The following is a 25956-nucleotide window of genomic DNA, read 5'->3' on the forward strand; positions in this document are numbered from 1 at the left end:
ACCTTTTTCCTATCGTATGTAGCTGAAGAAAGATCAATAGGAATTGCTGGCAGTGAGACAGAGGGGACTCTCCTTTCTCCTTAGCTGTGCTTTCTGAGTGAGGGCAGATGTTCAGTGAAAGAGGAAAACATGTGTACCTCAGCAACGGATCAACACAACCGCAGTCCTAGCAAGGTGTAAGAACTGGCCATCATTTAATGAAGCGTCATCTAAAGAAGTTCTCTCCTTGAATACACAGCAGCTGCCAGCATCCACAAGTTCCTGTGAAGAGGGCTCAGGCAGGCTCTGCTGAAGGAGGACTGTCCTGCAGAGGACAGCAAATGTAGAAGATCAATACCTCATCTATTCTAAATCCCTTTGAATTATTGCTTGTTTTCACCTTACCCTTGAGCCTTACAACGAAGAGCAATAACCAGGAGCAAAATGTAGTCACAGCTCTGCCTTCCCCACAGGGAGTCAGATATCAATAGGAAGAGGAAAGCCTCAGCATCCTCACCACAAACATGCAGGCACTGAGAAGTGTTCCCCTTTTCCCTGCATGAATCATAGTTCAGGATCCCTCTGCGCTCTGTTTTTAAAGGAATCAAAGATTATCAAAGTGCACTTGAGTGGGCAATACATAAAACGTTCCTTCCTAAAAATATCACCCAGCCAGTCCTGCCTGAAACATCTGTTAGAGAAGTACTTATGTTTTCACATTCAACTAAATGTTAGGTCTCTCCAAAACTATTCTAGCCCTGATTAAATGCACTGGGCCTATGTGTACACCGCAGTGCAAGACACAGGAAGATAATTTAACCTGCTTCTTGCACAGAGTAAGAAATGGAGAAGTAGTAAAATGTCTACAAAAGTGTGAAAACTCCATAACAAACTGCAGGGATCAGGTGGCTGAGTGGTAAGGAGTCAGGAAAGCAGCTGAAAGAACAGACCTGGGGCTGCTGCCAGGTGAGCAGCAACTTCCAGCAGAGGCCGAACACGTGCAATGCTTGCTGCTGAGTTCTTAGCAAGTTTTAGGAACCTCATTGCAACTGCAGATGGAATAAAGCAGAGAGGATTTGTAAAACCCATCGTCTCCCCAATACAACCTGTTTTCATCTCTGCAAGCAGTTCCCAACTCCCACTTCTTTCAGCTAAAACAATGAATCCACTCCTATTGTCCAGGAAAAGTCCAGTGATATTCACCATAACCTGGCACGCATGGAAAAAGCCTCCATCTCAGTTCAGCTTTGAAACTGAAGTTCACACAAACGTTGCTTTGTAGACAGAGCAAAACAATCATTAGAACATTTCCATCCAAAAGGAAATAGATAAACAACTTAACCATTTATTTGACTGCATTGTATTTTAGACAGCTTGTACATTTCATAACCCCACTGTTTTTGTTCTCATCAAAAAGGATAAAGGGACAGAAGAATATAACCCACTCAAAACAGCAGTCCAGTATTTGGATATACACTTGATAGTTCCATAGATGCCTGTCTGATACCTCAACTCCAATACAGGTCACAGTGCTTATACAAGACCTGAACATTTTGAATATAGCACTCCGTTTGAGCAATGTCTTGTGGTGCCTTGGAGAAGGTTGTGATGCACTCTGCAATGCCAATTAGACTATGCCTGCTTTGCTTGTAGGCGACGAACCCGATCATTTCCTTAAAAAACAAACGAACAAACACAACGTAATGCAAACATCCACACCTGACATGGTTTGGGCAAAGCCAAACAAAAACTCATCGACTCCTTAGTTGGATTTGTCAATGCAAAAGGTGAGGGGGAGCAGACTGCGTTTTAACAACAGACATGAGGAGGAAAAAAAAGAAGCCAACTTAACTTCTCTTTGCTAGATTTGTTTTGAACATCTGCTTTCATCTCTCTGCAATTCCCAGCTTCCCACTCGAGACCCAATTCCAAGCAACCCAGAGAATAACCCTGTTCCATTTAATATAAGCCCAACGCATACAGCTTCAGTATCTTCCATAGTGAACTGCGTGTCACACAGCAGCAATAGGAGAACCTTCCAGGGGATGTGCTCTTTGAAAAGGAAACACGCACCTCTTTTGTGCAGCGTTCTCAAAAATGACATGGTGAGAATGAATTGCTTCTTACAACAAACAGAACCTCGTTTGAGGTTTGCTCAGCAGGGATGGTATTTTTCGGCAGTACCTACACAAAAAGGGATGCTGGCTCCACGCATCGAGTCTGCTCTCAAACTCAAGACACCCACAGCTTAAATATTAACCTCCAGAAAACTTGCCTGTCTGGCTTTTCGGTTTTTAAAACATCAGCAGACACACAAGATAGCCTACTCTGCAGTTTGCAGCCCAGCAGCTGCTAACAAGGCACGAAGCTTCTCTTATCTGCCTCCTTAGTTCAAGCAAGCCAGAGCAGGAGTTACTTCCCAGACAACTTGAATACATCTGGGAAAAGCCTGTTTCCATCAATTCAGCATTCCCGACATTTAAGCCTTCACCTCCTGAAGAACTGCTCTAAATAACTGGCAAACCAGAACGGTGGGAGAAATATGAACAGAAAGCCTTGCTCTGAACTCTGCGAGTAAGATTCCAGTTCACAGCTCTGATTCAGGCACCGTTTGAAGCGAGTTTTCCTTGCTGAGGGGAAACGAGCCCTCTCAGAAACACAAACAGTGTTTCCAGGCAGAAAACTCAGAGGGGCCGATTTCTATACAAAGTCTTTATTTTCAAATACAACTCATCATTTGTACACGGTAAGAAACACCCATCACCACGTGCGATCCCTCTGTGCAAAAATCAGGCTTTACTTTAAATCCAGTTTTCCTGCACAGGGATCTTTTCCACACGTTCATGGAGGTAGGGGTGTTTTCTTTTGTATGTTTTTTTTAAATGTACAGTAATTAATAACAAAACAACGACAAAAAGACTCAAACCAAACCCTTAAGAAAAAAAAAATAAGTGTAGTAAGGCAAATCTGAAGAGTACGTTCAACTACCAAGGAGCAAATTCATTGAGGGCTCATCCTTTCATTCTCCCCTCCTCCCAACCCAACAAGATTCTTCCTGAAGTCAACTAATACTGAGGAAAAATAGAACTGAAACAAAAAACCCAACCAGATGATTCATAGAACTGAGTTATACGATCATAAGAAAGCCTAGATGCTGTAATTACTGAACACACTGATGGGTTATGGTTAAACCTATGTAAGCCCAATTGGGATAGAAAGTGAGAGAGAAGATAAGAAAGAGAAATTTCCCTTCCTCACCACTTTGACTTTGGAAGGAAAAAATAGAATCCCCCAATAATTTAGCTCATGTAAGTTTAGAGAAAATGAGAGCAGCTAAAACTGGATACAATACACCTTGAGATTTATTTCCAAGACCAAGAACCAAAGATTGAAGCATTTTAGAACACTGAAGCAAAGCAATCTGAATCTGAAAAAGAAAAAAAAAAAAAATAATAATAATTGTTCAAACTATTTTAAAATAGCTGTTTGTTTGTGTTTTTTTTCTTCAGAGCTTCTAGTGATAATTTCGATTAAATAAAATCATACCAATTTACATTAATTTTCTATATCTTCTTTTATAAGTCCCTCACTCTTTTAAAGAAAAAAGTGCATCCAAAACCAGCAGAGATTTACTGGCAACATCAGGTTCTCTTTTAGCAGCTACTCAAGGATTTCAAAATAGCTTAACGCTTCCTGCTATAAGAAAAGAAGGGCCTTCCATAACCCTCGCTGGGGAGAAGTATCCAAATCATAAAAATCTGAAATAATTTATTATCAAATCCAGAATTTAAATAAAAGCAGAATTTTTCTTGTTTCTTTTCTTTTTTTCTTGCAGAGACAATTGAAGAAAGTAAAAGAATAAAAGCATGCACTCCAAACTTAGAGGTGAAGACAAATATACTTATCTATACAGGCACTGGCAGACGCAATTTAATTGTTACTGTTACTCATTGTAACACACACCCCACCCTACAATACATTTTTTCATTCACTAATCACTGAGGTACCAATATTTAAGAATGGAAAATTCAATATTGAAAAATAAAACCTAAAATTGAAGCCTTTTTCCAGAAAACTATGGCAATTTTTTTTTTCTTTTTTTTTTGTATGAAATGTTAGTATACTTATAGAATTTTACAATCTACATTGGCTTTTTTATTTTGTCTTTTATCCTGGAACCAAAAAGTCGTGTTCCACATACAGGTTCTTTAATAAAATGTTCACTGTGTACGTAATACAGTCAGTAGACTTGCAAATGAACGAACCTATCTTGGCTATCAACTGGCACATCTTGCTGGTACCAAAAGAACTCCAAGTTTGAAACGATCGGCTTTAATTCGGAACAAATGCGCCATGCCAAAGTGCAACAAATATGTGCGACACTCAAATGAGACACTGACAGATAAGAGCTGCATGGGAATTACTAAGTCCACCTGCAAAGCAATTTTGTACAAATTGCATTGCATGCAAAGGACAACTCTGCGCTGTTGGGACGTCAGTTGCTTGATGTGATGGTTTCTTTTAACGCAGCCATAGTTTAAGACGCAGTGCATCAACTCCATTTAAATAGTATCTGAACAGCCTCTTGTCTCGCACAAACCCAAGATTTTCATAAAGTTTCAAAGCAGACTTATTTGTGATTTCTGTTTCCAATACAACCTTCAAGAGAAAAAAAAGAGAAAGCATGTATGAGAAAGCTGTTACAACCGATCAAGTTGTTATTTAAAGTACACTTAAAAGCAATTACTGGAATCAATATTTTCATGTCCTCATTTATGCAAACAACCCCCTCCCCCCCCCCCCAATCCTCACTTATAAAGGGAAATAGCAGATAACAGCAGTAGTTGTAAGCAAGTTCCATTCATCTCAAGATTCTGTTTGCTATGAACAGTGTTTCAAACCATTATCTAACAGCTATGGTAGTAAAGAGCAACAACAAAAAAAGATTATCCAGTCCAATCATCCACCTACCACCAATACCTCCCACTAAACCACGGCCCTCAGTATAACAACTATGCATTTCTTGAACACAAACACATACTCTGAATGAATCATAGAATGGCCTGGGTTGAAAAGGACCACAATGATCATCTAGTTTCAACCCCCTCTGCTGTGGGCAGGGTCGCCAACCACCAGACCAGGCTGCACAGAACTTCCACACATTATAAGAACATGGCATGCAGCGAGTTATATTTCACCCCTGAATATCTCCCACCTCTAATTCGAGTGATTTAGACCTAGATAGAACCTTCTTCATTCTATGCCCTGCCTTGAGATCCAATGTTTGTAAGGCATATCTGCGCTCAGCACAAGGACCCCAGACACAACCCAGAGCGCACACACCAGGCAGATCCCAGGTTCATAAGGTCCTGTTCAGGGCTCTATATGCCCTATACCAAAATTCCTCATAGGCCAATGGGCACATCAAAAGCTACAGAGAGCAAAGCTGCTGCAAGAGAGGCCTGGGCTGGAAGTAATTGGTTACATTGAGCAAGTAAAAGGCATATAATTACATTTCAAGTAATGCATCAATTTCAGAAGATAAAAACTTCTTGGTCATTTGTTGTTCCCAACTTGCCTGGCAAGGAGGAAAGAGCAGCTCTTTCCTTTTTATTCTTTCTTTTTTTTTGGCTCTCTATATTGACATCACCACAGTTGAAGGACAAGCCGTCACCAATAGCTCACATCAAACCCAAGTGTAACCCATGGAAAGTAAAGACTGAAAAGTGTCCCACGAGCCTCAAGGGCTGCCCAAAAACCACACCTGCATTAACAAGAAGTTAAACTGCTGAAGTACATCCCTCTGAATTATCTTTGCCAGTTTTCTCCAAACACAATGAACAGAGCTATGGCACACCTCACCTGGTAAACAACACACCCATCCCAAACACTAAGAATCTGTTCTGCCTTTTCAATGCTGTCCACCTCAGTTATTCAGAGATTCTACTGTTAAGGATGGACCACAGTTGCTCAAGAACACTGGCTGAACCAATTAACTGCCAAGACCCCATACAATCCCACAGCCACCTACATTCACATATCAACTCACAAGGTTGGAAAGGACCTGCAAGATCATCTAGTTCAACTGTCCTCCCATTACCATTGCTACCACAAGCTACTTCATAAAGCAAACTATCAGAAAAACAACTCTATCTTCCCTCCATCATGTTTGCTCTTTGCAGAGGTTACTAGCATTTACACTGCACTCCTTCAGTAAGGTTTAAATTCTGCTCTGTTGATGTACGTCAGCATTACTTAAGCTCCAAGCCACTCAGACCACATTCCAATGGACAATTCCTCCTGTGCTTTTCAACCTGTGAATGTTTAAGAACCGTAAAGCTGAAGCTAACAATCCAGTCAACAATGTACACTGGAGGAAAATAAGACTTAAAAGAAGTTTGTTTTACTAGAACAAACATTAAAATATTAATAGCCATAGTTCTTAAATTACAGGACAGTCTATTGTACCCGTACTCCTAAGACAAGCAAATTCAATTCTTGGTCTAATGTGAAGAACTAGAGATTGAATTTCTCTTGCTGGCACCTCATGCAATAGTACTATCAAGCCTTAAAACGCGATCAATTACTCGTACTGACTTCAATCTATTAAAACGAATAACTTTCAGGTTATTATCAATTATGGAGATGCAGTAGTTTACCTGAAGAGTTCCTCTTTTCTACATGAGTATGCACACAGTACCACTTCTTAGCTCAAATTAAAACAAAGCATTATGCCAAACAGGAAATCTGACCCATGTAAACCCACAAAGCAGGAAACTCTTATTTGAACTCTGGCTACAAATGGCATTTCACTTGCACTAAAGTTCTTTATTCTGGCAGAATGATAAAACATGCCTGTATTCAACTGCAAGTTTGCATACCTTGCACTGCTAGAAGACTCCCAACACTGCATATCTAAGGGAGGGGTTATATGTTGAAATTCAGGTTTGCTGGAATCCTAGCACCTGAGCAAATGCTCATCTTGAAAGCTAATGCAATAGATTTGTTCTGGTATTTCTAAGGAAGACTTCGCACAGTGAAAATCTCCTGATCTCATCATAGCATCTTGATCTCACAGAGGGCTACATACACACTCCTGAATCTAGGAAGGAAACACCTGTTTTATACATGCTTCATTAGCCTGATTTTGCGAAGAATTCTTCTCTTCAATCAAGCTCAGAATCTTCAGTTGTTACCTTTAATACTGATCTATTTTATTCTGCAAATAAGCCTATTAAATCTACTCATAATACAACCTATCTGCTCCTGTAGATCAGTAAGGTTCGACTGGGTTTGAACGTGATTTTCTGCATGAGTTGCAACATTCTGTAGGCCGTTATTTTCTCTTATGCCCAAAATATCTAAAACTTACAGTTATCATCTCAACTCTTCAATTCTAGCTGGTTTTAGAAAAAAGGAATCTTTTGTAAGAATGAAATACAATGTTTCTTGTTATTACCTTCTCATACCCAGCTTACCTGGGCTGAAGGAAAAAGGCAGTCAAGCTTTCTTGCTTTTTCAGCTCAAACCCCAAATGCACTTAAGTTTAGAAACCAAGTCATGGAATATGGCCAAATCTAATAAACTAATAAGGAAAATACTCTTTCAGCACACACAGAAGAGGCTGCTACTCCTACAAATAAGCTTGGCATGTTACGAGATTCAAGCTACGGTTGCTTGTCCAGCATCCTTCATCAGACTGACTGACTTACCATTTAAATATATGCAGTATCCCAAATATCAAACTTAAAGACTAAGAAAAACTAAAGATGTCAAGAGTTTGAGAATTTCAAATAGGATCATGTAAAAATCCATCACTCTTAGAAGCGTATCTTTCTAATTCAGTACCATACCTAGTGGTGAAGACAGAAAAATCTGACCTTAAAACACTTTAAAGTTTCATAGGTGACTTCACAAAAGTCACAATTCCTTTCCACACTTTGCCAAGAAAGCTATGATGAGCTTCACTTAAGTCTTATTTTGATTAGTTAGTAGTTACACGGTGCTGAAATAATGCAACATGAAGTGAATAGCCATGCAGATTACTTACAGTCATTTGTTACAGATGGAAAGTCTGTGAACTAATAACTCTTCCTTTCCTTATTCTGATTAAAGGATGGAGCAGCTCCCTGTGACAATCTTAAGTAGCATAACTTACGAAAAGTGCTTGTCATAGAGACCAAACAAGTATACAAAGGGCAGCTAGATGTTCTATTTGCTGGAGTTGACACACACAACAACACACACACATACACACTTTTTCCAACACTCACTGTTGATACCTCAGAAGTCTAAAATCTATGATACTTTATGACAGACCTCACTGAGCTAAGTGTTTATCAGGTTATATATATCACAAGTTATTAAATACATTTATTGCAACTCTTCTGTAATTAGATTGAAGGGAAGAGCTTCCAAACAGCTTTTGGAAAATTTCAGTGACAATTGCAGGTCCATATTTCCTATTTTTAATGGTTTTTTTAAGCAATTTTCAAAGAGTATTTTTGAATTGCAATCTGTTTTGTATCAACAGCACCTCCATATTTCCATCATGCTTTTGATTTTATTAAGAGATGCAGAAAAATCATGTTAAAAGCAGCAGGGAGAAACTATTTACACACCTCACAAGGAGCAGTCACTGTCACGCACTGTTTCATCAGCCAGGCATCAATCAGATGGACAGAAACTGTTCCCCCCCCAGCAACTGCTGTAATAAATGATGAGGGTAAGTTTCTCAGCTCTGTCAGAGAGCTTTAAATAGCAGGTGGCGAACTGGATCTTACAAATCCTGGTCACAACTTACAATTTCTCAGCAATCTACTATGTGCAACAAATAAACATCGTTACTGTTGTACCACATGCCCGGAAGAAACCTATACTTGCTGCCAAAGGAAAGGAATAGGCTTCTTATTTGGTTGTATATTACCTGTATGTTAAGCATTAACATATTGTATTACTCTGGGCATACCTCTGCCAATTGGTGTAGTAGGAAGTCAGAAATACACCCTGCTCGAGCTCCTCATTGCCTGGGCCTGAGTTCCCATTTCAAGGTTTTGTACTGGTATAAAACCAAACCAGTGCAAAAGCCCCCAAGAAGCATGGCATGATTAGTTCAAAGTCACCACCCCCCACACAATGCTATGTGATTTCCAAACTGGGAATGAAATATGCCTGCACCCATCCAGCACACACTTTAAGGAGCTTGCACTGAAGCACATTTGATTAAATAGGGACAGCAAAAAGCCTGAAAAAATGACCTATGATTTTATTATAAGCATCTATACAAGACTGAAGATGAAAATCTATGACTAAAGATTAATGAGGCCTTACTGCAGAGTAGCCTACAATCCCTACCATGTTTATTTTAAGTAATGGTAAGAAAGACTCTTGCATTATTATTAAAGCAGGGGGGGAAAGAAGAATGACACAGGAGAGCTCATTACGTGCATACCTCTAAGACAGTCCAGTATATGAACAGCACTATGGGAGAAGAAGTACACACACTCATACATAATACAGGGAGCATTGCAACTCTGGTGGCCCAGGTAGAAACACAGAGCTCTGCTGTTGACTCTCTAACAACAGCAGGCTTCAAGACCCTGCATCTCATTTCTCCCAGTGTGATGAGAGCACTGCTATCCTTGTTTTTATTCCTCTTCACTCCTCAAATCTCAGATATGCAGCAATTGCAAATGAACTCAAAACCACAGCGGAAAGAAATGGAAAAGATAAGTTCAAGGTAGCGAGTAGAAAAATAAAGCACAGGACAGATGATAAAAGCATCAAGACAAAACAAAGAACTTAAACAATTACAGAACTATCAGACTGCAGTACACTGCCTGAATACAACAAATAGTAGAGAAAAAGATGCAGGAAAACTGCTCTCTTCAAATACTTGAAAGGTGATTGCAGTGAGAGTGGGGCTGGTCTCTTCTTGCTGGTGACAGGATAAGAGGAAATAAGCTTCAAGTTGCACTAGGGAAGGTTTAGGTTGGATATCAGGAAAAACTTCTTTACAGTAGCATTGTTAATCACCGGAATAGGCTCCCCAAGGAGGTGGTTGAGTCACCATCCCTAGATGTGTTTAAACACCATTTGGATGTGGTGCTCAGGGACATGACTTAGCAGTGGGCTGTTAGGGTAGTAGGATTAAGTTGTGGTTGGACTTGATGATCTTTAAGGTCTTTTCCAACCTGAGCAATTCTGTGATTCTATGAACTGGACAACTGAGGGAATGGAGTGAGATGAGGTAACAAAGGATCATTAACAGTGATACACTGAAATAACACAGCGTTCAGATGTCAGGAACAAGCTAACAATGGCACTGTAGCAAGCAGATGAAAGTTAACAAATTAGATAACTGGATTAAGGTGAGTGGTTGCAAGGGGTGTTTATCACAAGTTAAATAGGGAATGTGAAGATAGTTGCTTCATACACTAAAAAATTATATATATGTATGTATGTATATATACACACACAGGACTACAATCTGGTAAAAGAAAAGACTAACAAATAGGCCAGGGAAAAAGCCTGATGGTAATTCAGTCACTTTCCTTCACTGCCATGCTAAATCATCAGAACTTAGTGCTATGTGATACAGCTTCAGCATTGTCAGAGTAACCCGACTACCTGCTGCAATAAAACTATAATCTGCAATATTACAGCATGTACTGTTCCAATACCTCCATGCATTCTGAAAGCATGGAAATATTACAACAACATGCAAGTTACACTGGTCAACTGAACCTAAACTTGACTCGCTAGAAGAAAATATGCCAAAAACTGAAGGCTGAGGCAGCTTTGCAAAGTAAAACATAACCTGAAACACCGCACTTGAGTACTTATGACAAATTTAGAAAGTTCTTTTATTTATGCCATATGTTTTTGAGGCTTTTTTTCCTTCTGTTATAAAAGAAAGAGTGCATTACTAACCCTCCTCCCACCCAAAACACATTCCTGTGAAATTAAAAGACAAACCTGTGAAATGAATTCACTCATGGGAGAACACGAACCATAAACAATACAAAAGTTTTTGATTATGAGATCTTACCTCATCACAATCTCCTTCGACCATAGCATAAATAGCTTTCTTAACCAAGTTTGTACCTGAAACACAGATTTCAGTAAGCATTAATTAGAATTGAGGGGCAGGAGATGTTAGCTTATATACAATTAATCTGTGCTACTCCTACATGCTGCGACACCAGAGGAAATCAGGGAGGAAAGAATTTAACAAGAAGCTGCAGTCAAGTTGCAGTCTCAAGTTTGAATATTGAAATCATCCCTAAAGTTATCCAGAGACTCAGCTTGAACGCAAAAGTCTTCTAACACAAGGATATTAGAAACAGGCTTCTATGTTTAACATGGTGTTATATATAGCCTTCCAAGATGTGATTCATTCCCTTTTGCTGCATTTAAAGGCAAAATCTGCTGGCATGTACTTGAAGGGCATTCATCTTCCAAGGGAATTTCCTCTTACTAAAACAAATACTTCTACTAGCAACAGAACTTATGAAACCACTTTTCTTGCAGCTCACTCCCCATTTGGATTTGCTAGTAACTACTATGTGGTCAAAGCCCACCCCTTCCCTTTAGCCAAGCATTAATTTCATTATTTATCATTATTTCTCATCTATTTCACAACAGTTCTACGAATGCGATCTCCCTACCTGTCTGTAGAATTGGGGTGAAATTGAAAGTTGATTTCAAAGTTATTACTGGAAAAAACTGCTGTTCAATGAAATTGCATAAATGTCACTTCCATAAGAAGGCTAAGGAAAAGGAGAAAGAACCCCAAGGAATCTAGAGATTCACTTCAAGCATCCTCAGAACTTTAATCAATTAAGATTTTCACTGAACAAAACTGTACTGCATATAAAACACCTTCAGATTAACAGCATACTTTGAGTAACAGCAAGATGATAAACGCAGGATAAATGTTAGCATTTACATAATACTAAAGTAAGCAAAATGTTAAGTATAAAAATTTATATTGCTCTAAAATAATGGTCTGACTAAAGCAAAGGAGAAAGCTTGCAGAGATCTTAAGAGCAGCATTAGTTCTTATTTACTTATGAATCCAGACACCTGCAACTAAAACACAGCAGGCTGCTTCGTGACTCAGCTAAAAGGAGAGAATGATTTCTCACTATCTCTTCCTTCTGCTCCACTACAGACACATTAAGAGCCTCTGAACTGTATCAAAATAATCACATATGCCAACATGGTCGCGATAATTTTTAACTTAAAGATGCTACAAAATATAATTTCACAATAACCATCTCAAAAGAATTAAGGTTCCTAAGAGCAACCCTAACACCAGGTTTCCTAGTTGGCTTGATGAAAGGAGAAAAATCCCTTCCAACAGGGCAAAAAGCGATCAATGAGGGAAGGCAAGCTCCCTGCCAAGAGCTGTTTCTTTCATTGTGCCATTTCCCACCAAAACAGATCTCCATTTTGGTTGTTCAAGTAGTAATAGACAACTATTTTTCAAGCATTAATATAGCATTCAGCTATATACGTTCTCCCCAGTGGGCAATATATACATAATTCATAGGGGAAAGCCAGGGGACATATGCACTGGGGAAATAAATAAATATATATATACACACACTGAACACAACAAAGTTATGAAAGCACACAAAAATGAAAAGCAATTCCTGCAGTTGTTATTTAATAATGATAATTTGCAAAGGTAAGTGGCTGCTGAATGCCTTTTGTTTTAGCTTCATAAACCAGATGTAAAGCTCGTGTGGAATGGGCACTCTGGGTTAGTTCAGCTGAATGGAGAAAGACACTGGGGGGGTTTGTGTAGATGAGCAAGGCAGGGACAACAGCATACCACCACATCTACAAGTACAGCCCTGCTTCAATCTTTATGCACCAAGGTTTACCCCAACAACGTAGGATATAAGTAAGAAATAACAACAAAAAGGCTCTTCTTACCAATTCCTTTTCTTCTGTATTTGGAATCCACTGCTAACATGGCTATATAACCTCTGCGGAACATCTTTTTGTGCATATCCAGCTTGCAGACGATGGCACCTACACACTCTTCCCCTACCATGGCCTTAAAGACAAACATATAGGTATGCATTCTCAGTTTATGATCTGCAGTGCTACCAGAATTAGTAAAAACAGTACATTTAAAATGAAACAGCAGTACAAAATTTGAGTACAACAACCAAGACAGTTTTAAGAAGGTTTCCAGAACTACAAACAGGACTAAAGGTCTCTTATTTCTCTATCATATTAAATTAAATTACAGTCCATCAACAGCCAATGAATTGTCCAGGAGAGAATCGCAGTATTACTCTATGAAGTCTACCAATATGAACATCTGGGATAGAAGGGGGGTAGAAAAGAGACCAGGTTAAGGCATAGATCCTTCCATATGAGCTGCCACAAAGTAAAAAGCTCTTTATTGTGATCTGAATTTTCAAGTGCAAGGGCTGGAGTAGATAATATACTTCAGTTTTACCTGGCATTGATGTGTTATGACCATAACATAAGAAAAAAATGTCTTTGCATTTAATCTTTTAGTAGAAACAGTCATTTTCAGTCATGGGATATCCCAGGAACAAACAAACAAGAATATCCAGTTAATTTCACACATTTTCACTGTTCAGAGATTTTATTTACTAAGAGCTACAAACTGACAGATCCAATGGTATCTTCATAAAAAGGTGTGATTAAGGAGACATTCTGAAATAGTAAGATGAAAAAAAATACACCCAAAGATCCTAACTCCTCCCCAAGCACTTATCAAACCATTCATACAGCCGCTGTGCTCACACACACACAATAAAATCTACCATGAAATACATTAGAGACAGAATAACTAAGTCATATGTTAACTGAATGATTAGGCAGCATGAGAGACTAATGACATTATAACCTACAGCGGTAAAGTGAATAATGCTACAAAGCAGGACAGCATCCAAAGAATATGAATTATTACTGTTTATTCAGAGAAAGATTGACAGATAAAAAAGAAGCTGAAAATTACATGCATGGGTGTGTTTAAGTGGATCCTCAGAACTCTGAGACCTGTATCTGCAGGGAGAACCAGCCTCCCGCTCAAGCGTGCCTCCTAAACCAGGCCTACAGCACATGATTGGCACGAGCATGTGCTAGCACAACAGCTTCTGGATAATCCAAATTTGCAGCACTAAGAGACATCAAACAAAAAAGACCTGTCTGAGCCAGTATTACCAGACTTCCAGTGCTCGTCTCCCCAAAGTCTCTGGTAGGGACTCTGTAAACAGAATGTTTTTTCTGTGCAACTTGTAGGATAAGAACCTATAGGCAGAAGGCTCTTAGATAGAGATCATACCACAGGCACAGATCTGCAGGTTTTCTGCCTGAAGTGTGATGTCTTCCAGCTCTCCATTTGGACAGTGGGTTATTAACCAAGCCAGCTGTCAGCCAGAAGCCCATTAGAAGGTGACAGGAAGCAGCCTGAAATGAATGAGCTGCCGTTCCAATACACTGTGATGCAGCATGAGCCTAACAACACATCTAATATGGTTCGAGCTTGTCAGGCAAACGTAATTATAAATATAGCTATGTTTTCATTTAGCAAAAATATCTCTTTTTTCTAACAGCACCCAAGAACAACCCTGAACAAACTAAACGAGTGGTTTTTAAAACAACAAATGAAACATGATCCAAGTGGGCTGCAATACACAGCCTCCAAGCAGTCTTTTGTTTGTTCTAAAACACACCTTCATTTCATAGGAAAGCTGTACTTATACAAAAACTGCATGCAAAATATCAGCTCAAGGCAAATCTTCTATCTCAGCTCAGACCTGAGAAAAGCAGGGAGTTAAAGAGTATCATCAGACACTGCTCATAACACTGCTATAATTATGCTGAGTACCTAGATGTAATCTTAGACCTTGCTTAAAAAAAAAAAGAGAGACAGCACAAACTGGCACTTGATTCTTTTCCTCCTCACCATTCAAGAGCAGCACCACCTCACACACAGATTTGTGTTCTTTCTTGTCAGACCTCCTTTCTAAAAAAAAACCTACCTTCATTAAACACGTACTTACATTGAACATTAAACGAACAGCGAATAATTTTGCTGCAGCAATCAAAGGAAATTCCCACTGATGTTGCCACAAGGTTGCATACAGTATCACTTTGTTACCACTTCCTACAACACTTAAATCTGCCTTTCTGTAATTGAGCAGGTGAGTCTGCCTCTTCACCTCTGACTGCTCCACTTCCACACTGAGCACTGCAATCTGAGTTTTTCTGTCGCCTTTCAACTCCTTTTCTCCTCCTCTCCAACCTTATCTAAAGCTGGAAACAAATCCAAAATGTGAAGTAAAACTCGGTCATCTTTTTTTCTTTGGGAAACATTTAGCCGTGTAAACAGAAGGGAAAAGAAAAAAGAATGAGAGTTGGGGGAAGGAAGGAGACAAAGTAATTCCTATACAACATCATGTATGGGGAGACTACCATAGGATAAATATTCTTTTCAAGTACTTCTAAACATACAGGTTTCTACAAATAGAATTCAGCCCAAGTTGCCATTACATATATGCCCCATGGAGTACTGTAAGATTTATTTCAATCCTAAATTCTCAGCAACATTAACACACATTCAAATCTAATATTTGCATCAACTTTGTTCTTATTTATGAGTTTAAAAATCAAACTAGATTTTTAAATCTTTGTATTGCAGCCACACACGGCCAGAGTTAACACAGATGTTTATAAATCAGCAAGAACATCGACTCCCTTATAATTAAACAACTGGCATCAATTTCATTTGCAAAGGTGGCATTGCATCTGTCAGCCACCACCTCAATGTGCCTTTTGGACCCAGAGTTCCCACTTACAGATGACTAAACCAACCAACTCGCTCCTGGAAGAGGAATAATTTGAGATTCAAATGCAGTAGAACCTGCACTACCGCAGGTTCCCTTTCCATCTCAGAGTATCACAGGAACAGCTTGGTACGAATCTTTGGCTTACATTTAACGATCATGTTACCGAATGCCATTAAGGAATACATTTAGGCTAATGGTTTTAACCTGGAGTCTGGCAGTTCAGTCAGAGCTCTTTACAGCGCTGGGCAAATCACAAAGTCACTCTCCCTGCTTCCACTCTATGAAACTGGACACGAGTAATTCCTTCCTGTGCAATTCAGCGCCAGAAGAGCTGCACTCGCTGCTGTTAAATACACATACACCACAAAGACTAAACCCTTCACAAGGCCTGCTGGAAGAAGAAGTAGCACAGCAAGTGTCTCAAACCATGATCATTCCTAAACAGAAACTGGAATACAGAGGAGCTGCAGCAGTTTGCAAACTGGGAGTGGATATGGATATGACAGAATGCCTTCCTAGGTCTGTCATGAGGCTGGTAAGACTCCCTGTGCAGTTCCCTAACTTTTCTTGTTCTCCTTTTATCCCCCAAGCATTCTGCAACTGAAAAAAAAAAACAAAACAGATGATTTATTACAACTCTTTAATTTCAACGAGAAGCACAGAAACTCATAAACGAATTCCAATAAGACAATAAGTAAAATATTAGCAGGGAAAAAAAAAAAGGATCTTAACTGTGGCCGTTTAGGATTTACAACCCATCTAAAACCACGTACATGGAATTAATTGCTTATTTTAAAATTGCTTAAGTTTACATTATAATAGCTGCTATAGCTACTGGCAAAGTTCAGAACCCAATAAAAGCGTGCATTTTTCCAGATTTTTCTTAAAAGGCTGCTGAACAGTGCAGTGACTCTGCAGCAATGAATAAAGGAGAGATTACAACACTCAGTCAGAACTCTGTTGTTATTATATCCTCTCTTACCCAAACTTTGGAACAGAGCAAGGTTTCCCAAGCTCACCTCTCCCACGCTACAGTATTTGGGAATCAATGTTATTTTTTTTCAATACTTAATTTATCAGTTCTGAATGGGAGGAGTTGGAACACTGTCTAGAATCTGCAAAAACACTAAGCTTCAAAAATGCACTTACAATCAATACCGGGACAAAGCTGTGGCAATGCTTAAAGATATGAAACAGAAAGTTAGCCCTTCCCTCCCTCATCTTTGACAGCAGAGTGGTTGCTGTAGGTCATCTGAAGAGAAAGTGGGTTGACAAAGCTCCTGGGAACAAATAAAACCCAAGCATTTGCAGGGCACCCACACCCAGCACACCCACACCTGCTGTTCCAAAGACAGGAGGAATCTAAGCTTAAGCATTCAGTCACAACTTACAGATGAGAAGGCTATTTATTATCTTGCTACAGCTCAGTCAGATAACGCAGCAGTGTCCCACACCAGAGCTATTTATCAGGTCTTCTCAACATGTTAACTCAAAGGCCAGGAATACGGTTACACAGATTCATCTGATGTTAAATGATGGGTTTTGATGGTTTTCTAGTACCTTTGAAAGAATGTGAACTTGTTTCTGACCATGCTAGTGATTGGTGAGGGTAGGCCCCAGGCCTTCTTCCAGCTGTGTATTCTCACCTCTCTTCTTGCATTAACACCAGTGTTTGTGCCACACTGATATGAATATGTTTAGAAAACTAAAGCAGCTGAAACTTAACTCTATGACACTTGGATCCTTTCAAACACACATACACGTATAAATGCATGGCTGGGCATCGGAGCTAGCTTAACTTCCCAAATCAGATAAACTAAAGGTTGGCACAAGTGAGGACAAGATGCTTGAATCAAAAGAAGCAACAAGCAGCCCTATGATTGGCACTAGCTGTTAAGTCACATCACCTTGTGAAGGCCAAGCCAAAGCTCAGCAAGCTTCAAACCTATGAGGTCATCATCCAGAGGAATAACATCATTAAATCCCCTGGAAAAGCTCTGCATTGTCAGGTATCTAAAATGCCACATAGCAGAATTACAACATTTAAGTTTGTTTTCTGAATACATCAGCAAGGGAGAACTGCTAATTATTTAAGGAAATGAGACATCCTGTCCATTTAAACAGAATTAGTTCTTTTCCCTCATGCTGTTGAGGAAGGGAACAGTGCAATGAAGACCTCAGAGTGTACATTGGAAGACCTCAAGAAGAGTAGTGATGGTGAAATCCAGTAACTAAAATGATAGAAATACTATAGTTTTCCCCCTCAAATACAAGCAAGTTACAGTCCAGTATCCAAGAAGAATCAAAGCCAAAGCAGAACCTGAAAGCAGCAGGGTATGAGGCTGTGAGGCACAAATGATTCTGTGGGATCAGGCTCTATCCTTCCGAGCACCAACCTGACATTGCTCTTGCTAATTGGAATATGTAGTTCCTGCTGAAGATAAATATTTTAAAGAGTTATTAGGTAGAAGCAGTTCAAGAATCCATTAACTGCAGGAACAAATTCAATTTTATAGAACAGAAAGTCTTCAAGACAACCACTAAACAAGCCTTAAAAACACCAAAATCAGTCACAGAAATACATCAAATGACTCAAGATACTGGAAGAGCTTCAAATTATTATGTATGTAAAACTATTTGCTAACGGCTTTAGTCATCTTCTCCTCTAATACTTTACACACTTCCCATCATTCTATCCTTAAAAAGAAAATAGCAAAACTGAGTGAAATTACAGAATTCAAATAAAGTTCCATCGATTGATCGAGACTAATAAAAGAAGCTGTCAATACTAAATAGACTTAAGATGTTTTCCTTTCCTTGGGTAAAACCTTCCTCCTTGAATGCATTCAAAAATACACTAGAAATCATCTGTTTTAGTGCTATTGAACACTTCGCCACTGCTCTTGGAGTGGCAAATAAAAACAGATGCACGATGCTCTAATAATACCCAACACTGCTGGCATTACTGAGGGCACACCTGATGCTGCAAGTATAGACATTCGTAGTTCAAAAGCATTTCTTTCCAAGATGAGGCAAATCAGTCACACACACAGCGAGGTGCAGGCACTACACTTGAAAAATTACCACTCCGCTCTGATCAGCACGACTAGATATTGAAGAGTGTTTTCAAATATTTTCTTATTTTTATGTTGTTCCAGATGGTAACGTTCTGGTCAACCTCCTGTAATCAATCCTACTGTATTCCCTCTTCAGGACTGTAAGAGGCACATTTCTGAAAACTCTCCTATAAATCATATAAATCCCACTATAAATTACACCAGACCCTAAACTAAGAACGTTTAGTGAGTTGAAGGCCAGATGGATTCCATTAGCTTTACCTCCTGTACTCATATCCAATTAAAATCTTAAAGAGGTACCCCTGAATAAAAGGGTATCTTGGCTCTGGCTAAATCATATCTGTCAGTGTGTTGTCCTGCCTCGATTGAAGCATTAAGAAAAAAAGAATTCATCATTTACTTGAGTGAGGAAGCACCATATGCTCCCCAAAACGTTCTGTTTTACAGAGCAGCTTTCCAATGAGTAAATCAAACACAGCTAAGCCCACTTCTTGTGCATACGTACCCCTCAGGCCAGTTTCATATACCTGTGTGTGGACTGCTCTCATGCTTGTCAGCTGAGACACACGTTCCAAAACGATCTGGCTGTTCTCTTTCTAAATATTCAGCACTAAAAACAAACTAAACTAAAACAATCTTTGTGACAGCGCAATAGGAAGAATACAACAGTAAGGTTTATCATTAGTACTGTAAGACAACCTGAACAAAATGAGTATTTCTGTATGGTGCATACACTACCAAACCTGAAAAGTGATATAATTGTACTTGAAATTCTCAAGGTAAGCAAACAGATCAAAAAAGTCTACAAAACCTTCAGTAGTGCCCACGTCAACATGCATACACCAGTCATGCTCAAGTCAGTTTGAGAACCATTGTGCAAGAATTACTAAGCACTCACAAGACACCCGTGGACTAAGTACTTTCTTTTTTAAATCCAAACCTAGGAACTGAAGCAGAATGACAAAATGAGCTACCAAAGGTCACAGAAGTCAACGTCAACACCAAGATTAGAAGCCTTGAATTCCTGGATCCCAGCCCTGCGTTCAAACCCTTTCCCCACCATTGGAAAGGTATACTAGTGAATGTAAGAACTTCAGACATAAGCTTTGCTTATACAGGCTCAGGTGAGAAGGAGGATTCATTAGTGTTACATACTTTCCAAAACTCTTGGCCTTCCCTCTTAGCCATAAAAAGAATTTTAGAAGTATTTCCACATGTCAGCTCTTTAATCATGCCTCCACCCCAGCCTTAAACCACTCCCAATTCTTACCCTCTTCCCCCCCCCCCCCCAACCAGCACTTACCAAAAAGCAAAGTTGTGGCCAGTTGTGGATAAAATACCTATACGTGTAAATGGAGTAGGGTTCAGACAGATCTTTGGTGATCAGTCTCATGATATCGGGCATCTGCAGCTCTGATTCATATCGGACGTATCGTATCGTTAGGTCCTCCTCGGGCTGACAGTCCGTTCCCGAGCCTTTCAAACTGCAGCCTGCTGCTAAGGACCTAGAGAGCAGCAGCAGGGACTCCTCCTCCTCCCCACCTTCATCCCCCTCCTCCTGCTCTTCCTCCTCCAAGCCAGTCCCTCCTGCCAGCCCATTGCGGGCCGCAGTCTTAGCAGCAGTCGTAGTTGTGGCAGCAGGCTGGCTCCTGTCCCCTATTGCTGCTGCTGCTGCGGGAGAAGGAGGAGGAGAGGGTGCAGTCCTTCCCTGGGGAGGGAGGTGGTTGGAAAGGGGGGACGAGCACGGTGCTGAGGCCGGGGGCGACGGCTGCTGCTGCTGCTGCTGTCCGGAGCCCATTGTTTTGCTGGCTCGCTTGTTCTCCAGCCCCTCGGGGGCTGCCCCTGCCTCCGAGCCCAGGATCTTGCTCTTGAGTGAGGCCCGCAGGTGCCGCAGCTCGGGGCTGATGAGGCCGTTGAGCTGGTGGTTGTGGTGTGGGGGGTGATGGTGGTGGTGGTGGAGGCGGTGCTGCTGCTGCTGCGGCCCCCCCTTACCGCCGTCGCTGCTTCCTCCTCGCTGCTGCTCCCGTCCGCCCGCGGGTCCCTCCTCTTCCTCTTCCTCCTCCTCCTCCTCTTCGGCCTCCTCGTCCTGGGCCCCGGTGCAGGCGGCGGCGGCGGCGGCGGAGGTGGAACAGGAGGAGGAGGAAGCAGGCCCCCCTCCTCCTCCTCCAGGGAAGGGGGAAAGCGTGTCCCCCTGCGGGGAGAGGACGCTGCTAGGCCCCGGCGGTACCTCGGCCATATCCTACGGGAGAGACCGACACAAACCCACCGAGGAAGAAGGCGTCAGACCGGACGGGGGGAACAGGCCGAGGCAGCGGCCTACACTGAGCCAAGGCCGAGGGGGGGTGGGGGGGCCACGAACAAAGGCACACACGGTGCCCGGGCCCCGCCTCGCCGCCCCACCGCCGCCTCTTCCTGCCGTCCCGCTCCCCCCACCGCCGGGGTCCTTACCCGGTTCCTCACGGGCCCCTTGCGGCCGCCGAGCCCCCCCACCCACCGCCGCCTCGGCCGCTCACCCCGCGTCTCCTCAGCGCCGCGGCTCCCACTCCCCGCTCATCCAGCGGCCGCCAAGCGCGGCCGCCGCTGTCGTAACGCGAAGCCAAGTTTCCTGTCAGCTTTTACGACGCTTCCTCACTTGGCGACGGAGCTTAGCGACTGTAGGGCGGGCTTCACCAAGGGTCTGGGCGGGGCGTTGTAGGCCGCGATATGGTGGGGGCGGGTCGGTCTGAGATGTGATTGTGTGGCTGTTAATTAAAGCACCTTTTTGGATCCTCATTGCCTTATTTCCCATTCCAGCAGCCCTCACTTTTACTCTTTGCCCTGCCAGAGATTCTCACGGCAACAGAAAAGCCCTCCAAGTGGGAAGGTTTTGTTTAAAACACACACGAAGCCCCTCAAAAATGCTGAGAAAGGCTGGATTTTGGCTTTTCCTCACCAGGAAGCCTTGCAGGGCTGTTGGAAGGTTCATTCGTTCTCCTTTTGCTGCAGTTATTTCTCAAGGAAGTGACAGGCCCGGGTTTAAAAGGGAAATCCAGCCATTTTCTATGCATGTCCTAACAGGGTTCTGTAATTAGGGAGGAAACAGGCTGTGGAGTTTCAGTCTTCTCTTGGTGAACTGCAGATTAAAGATTTAGTGGTTTTTTTGTGTGTATGTGTGTGTTTTCAGGCTTCAAAGTATCCCCGTGGACCTGATGTGAGCTGTTCTGGCACACAGACGTTGCAGTGAGGTTCACTGTCCTCAAGTATTTTAAACAGCAAAAGCAAACAAATGCCAGTGTAGTAATGGCCTGAAATTCAGTTCTCCTTTGCCGTGTTACAGTGGCGAAAGCATCTGTGGTGTCCATGTTAGGGAGATGATCCAACAAAACCTGTGGGATGGGGTGACGAGGATCTAACTTGTCATGAAAACATACTGTCTGCACTGAGGTTACAGTACCATGGAAATAAAACCTCTTGTGTGTGCTCTCTTTGTCCCATTTACAGACTTGGAAGGTTCCTTGTTCTGATGTTGATCTTAACAGTTCATTGTCCACAGCCAGGATCTATCTGATGTTGATCTTAACAGTTCATTGTCCGCAGCCAGGATTCATCTGACTTGGATAGGGCAGCTGAGCTGAGCTCTGAGCTGGTGCCTTTGATTCCCCTTAAAGCTAACAGAGAGATGAAAGGTATCCTAAAACTGCTGTTATGTTCTTGGTCTGAATGCTTACTTGGCCTTTAAATTTGTTTTATTTCTCGTAACTATTATGATGACAATTGCTTTTAAAGTGAACTTTCTGAGCCGAAATTGTGTATTTCATTCCTCAGGTTTCCCTCACTGCTATTTGAATCTCCAGCAACCTGGAGCAGCCTCACGTCATTGCAAACCACACCTTTTCCTCAAGGAGGGAAGGAGCTTGAACACAAGTCTCATTGTTTCCAGTTCATTGTTCAATAATTCTGTCACCTGTTTCTGTTGCTGATTTATTTGCTAACACGAGAGCGCTCCGGAAACTATTCCTGTATTGTTTTGTTACTTATGTTGTTGCCCTTCTTCTTTTTCTTTGCAGTATTTAGGGTAATCTATGTACAGATTATACTAGATATCAAGGAAACTGTGGTGGAAAATTGACATCTAAACATACTCTGTCTCTTGTCAAAGTAAAGATGTCGTCCCAGATGCACCAAAATGTTGCAGACAGAATGTTGAGTTGCACTTAATTTGGGCAACAAACAGTAAGAGCAGCCAATGCTTAATGAGGATAAATTGCTCTTCAGTTCTAGCTATGATTCTTTACAACAGTTATCCTGCATGTAACAGTGATTATGTTACTCTAACACCTGAGTGTTTGCTGATGAACAAGACAATAATAAAGCAATGTCTCTCTTTTTGGTCCAGCTGTTTGGGCTAATCAACTGATCTGAGACAGTGCAGCTGGTGGCTGCCAGTACAACCATGCCTGCTTGCCCTTGCTTTTGCCCCATCACAATGGGTGCTTCACTCATGCAGTTGTATTGGAGCGAGAGGTGGATTAGCATCTCTGCATCAGCTGCTCTGGCTGAGCTGCAGTCTCTGCAGAGCCCAACCATAAACTACATAGGGAAAGATGCTGTTATTCAATTAAAGCATCCTGGCTTTGATCATCTGCACCTCAGATAAATGCGAGATGACAGCAGACATACACAAGCAGTTCTGAAGTTTCTGCATTCAGAGAGGAGGTGCAACATGTGCTGGCAGAGGTGGGACTGTCAGATCTATCCAAGTTCCTAAAGCAGCAGGTACAGAATCGTGAATAGGAAAAGAGGAATTCACTGAAAACAAAATGTATGTGTACACATCAAATAGTGCTGTTCGGTTCCCACTGGGGACACCGGCTGCGTAGCGATAGGATTCGTGCTGCTCAGAATGGGAATGTTTCAAGCCAAATGATCGCTCCGGAAAGAAGTGCACTTCAGCGTGTTGTTAGCACAAGAAATCACAAGGGGGTAGTGTTGTACAGCACAGCGGTGACCCTGTGCGGCGAACCGAGCGCATTGTGCTGAAAGGTTCAGGAGTCCCTGCCTGCAGCTCTTCTGGCAGCAGCCGTGGGAGGATGGATGACTTCTGTCTCTGTGCAAGGCTCGGTCTTTTGGGGGTCAAAATCAGCGCAGCAGTGAAATTGCCGTCTCCACCTTTGCAGCTACGTTGAAATCAAGTGTGAAATGATAGCGAGGGACATTTGACAGGGATGGAAATAAAAAGAAAACAGGGGCCTGTGCAGGATGATCCAACCATGAGGGTATTTACTCAGTTTCTTAGTCTTACTTTCTTCTTACTTCAGGTGAAATCACATGAGTGCCTGATAATGAACTGAAGCTGGCTTCTCTTTCTAGTGCCTGGTCTCTTTGGGAGGGAAAAGTCATAGCTAAGCAGGAGTAAAAAGTGTGTCAGTAGCTTCCTTTGAGGGCACTCCTCCTCTTAGGGAGCTCTGGAGCCTTTCAGGAAGAGTTTCTGCCTTTGCTGTGATTCTGCTCATGTCTCCCAGTTTCATCGGGACATTACAGTGGGAGAAATAGTAGAGAAAACAAACATAATCTCCCTGCTTTTCTCTTATACCAGGGCTTGATTAGTGCTTAGAAATCAAATGAAAATGTATATAAGAGCAGTGATATTTATTTAGAGTTGATTTCAAGGAAGAGGATTGATTCCACAATGTCTGGCAGCTGGCAGGTGGAGCTGATGTAAAATGATGTGCTTCGTTGCCAACAGCCAGAGACAGCTCTTCTCTTCCACACCCGTTATAAATAAGGCATAGAGAAGGAAGGCTTTGGGAGAAGCTGCAGATGTGAGGTTTGAGAAAACTAAATACATCATTGCAGAGCTAAAGCTGAGAGCAGCCTCTGGCACATGGGAAAAGGCACTATGAGAATTACACACCTTTCATTTTCTCATCCAGCTGGTTGCTTGTTCCATCATCATTTGGAGCTCTCGGTGTTGCACAAGGAGATATTTTAACTTGAGCAAGTCGATATGTTGATCTTCTTGCATGAACTGCTCACCCACGTGCTCTGCCCTATCCCACAGTACGATGCAAAAGGAAATACAGGCACACTTGCTTGCAGTAAGTTTATCCCACAGTTTCAGGGTCACTTTGACCGCTTCAGCTGGGTTTGCTTTACATCCGTCAAGCAAAAAGAAAATGTAGTTACTGTATGTTTGCAAATCACGTGACTCTATAACATTTCAAGTTTGTCGACAGCTATACAATAGGCACCACGTTCACCATTACCATGTCAGTGTAATCTTAACATCTGCAAAAACTGCTTAAAATATTGTTTGGCATATTTGGTCGTCAAAGTATGGTCGTCTTTTTAGAAGGCTCTCTGCCAGCTGCTATTCATTGTTTGCTGATGAGCCCCCTGTGGTAGGAAATGTTTAGAGAAGTAACAACCTCCAAAACTATAGAGAACGAAGAAGATGGGAATGGAAACTTATTAAAAGAGGGAAGGCTTGGAAGGACGAGTTAGGGAATTATGGATACACCAGATTCCTTTCAATTTCCCAAAACATCCTGGAACAAATAATCAAACAATTTGTAAGCATTTAAGAGAAAACAAAGAGATTAGGGACAGTCAGTGTGGATTTGTCCAGAATAAATCAAGTTAAACCAATCTCATTTCCTTATGTGACAGTGCAACAAACAGGCTTTGAGACAAAGGAGAAACAGTTCAAGTCACGAGCCTTGACATTAGTTAGACTTTTGACAGGACAATTTTGTAAGCAAGCCAAGGAAACATAATAAATATGAAATTATAAAGGGCTGCATGCAAGGCATTTCAGAGAATAATTCTCAGTATCTCACCAGTAAAGGGAAGAGGGCTCAAAACCAGCACCTGAGATGGGAAGGTGAGCACACTGGGGCACTTACAAAAGGGTTCATTAACATGGGTCACAGTCATGTTTTTGTTCATGCTCATGGTGGGCAGAACAAGAGCTCTGATGAAGAATTCTGATTAAGCTGCTGAGAAGTATATGAACTGTGATTCACACTATGAATCACACAGAATCACAGAATGACCCGGGTTGGAAGGGACCTCAAGGA

At 41.5% G+C, this 25956-nt stretch overlaps 1 protein-coding gene across 2 annotated transcripts; it reads right to left on the reverse strand.

Annotated features, from left to right (window-relative positions):
• Window positions 1-1304: 1304 nt before the first annotated feature.
• On the reverse strand, window positions 1305-21546 carry NAA30 (N-alpha-acetyltransferase 30, NatC catalytic subunit). 2 transcript variants are annotated; one of them, XM_015865874.2, is made up of 5 exons: window positions 21412-21546; window positions 20202-21137; window positions 12925-13048; window positions 11030-11085; window positions 1305-4638 (listed from the first exon to the last, which is right to left on the reverse strand). In XM_015865874.2, exons 2-5 carry the CDS (start codon window positions 21132-21134, stop codon window positions 4501-4503), a joined length of 1251 nt encoding a protein of 416 aa, XP_015721360.1. In that variant the 5' UTR covers window positions 21135-21137; window positions 21412-21546; the 3' UTR covers window positions 1305-4500. The 2 variants fall into 2 exon arrangements, with proteins under 2 accessions (XP_015721360.1, XP_015721361.1); XM_015865875.2 differs by having other exon boundaries at window positions 21347-21448.
• Window positions 21547-25956: the final 4410 nt, after the last annotated feature.

Source organism: Coturnix japonica, chromosome 5 (assembly GCF_001577835.2).
Source record: "Coturnix japonica isolate 7356 chromosome 5, Coturnix japonica 2.1, whole genome shotgun sequence".
Classification (NCBI taxonomy): Eukaryota; Metazoa; Chordata; class Aves; order Galliformes; family Phasianidae; genus Coturnix; species Coturnix japonica.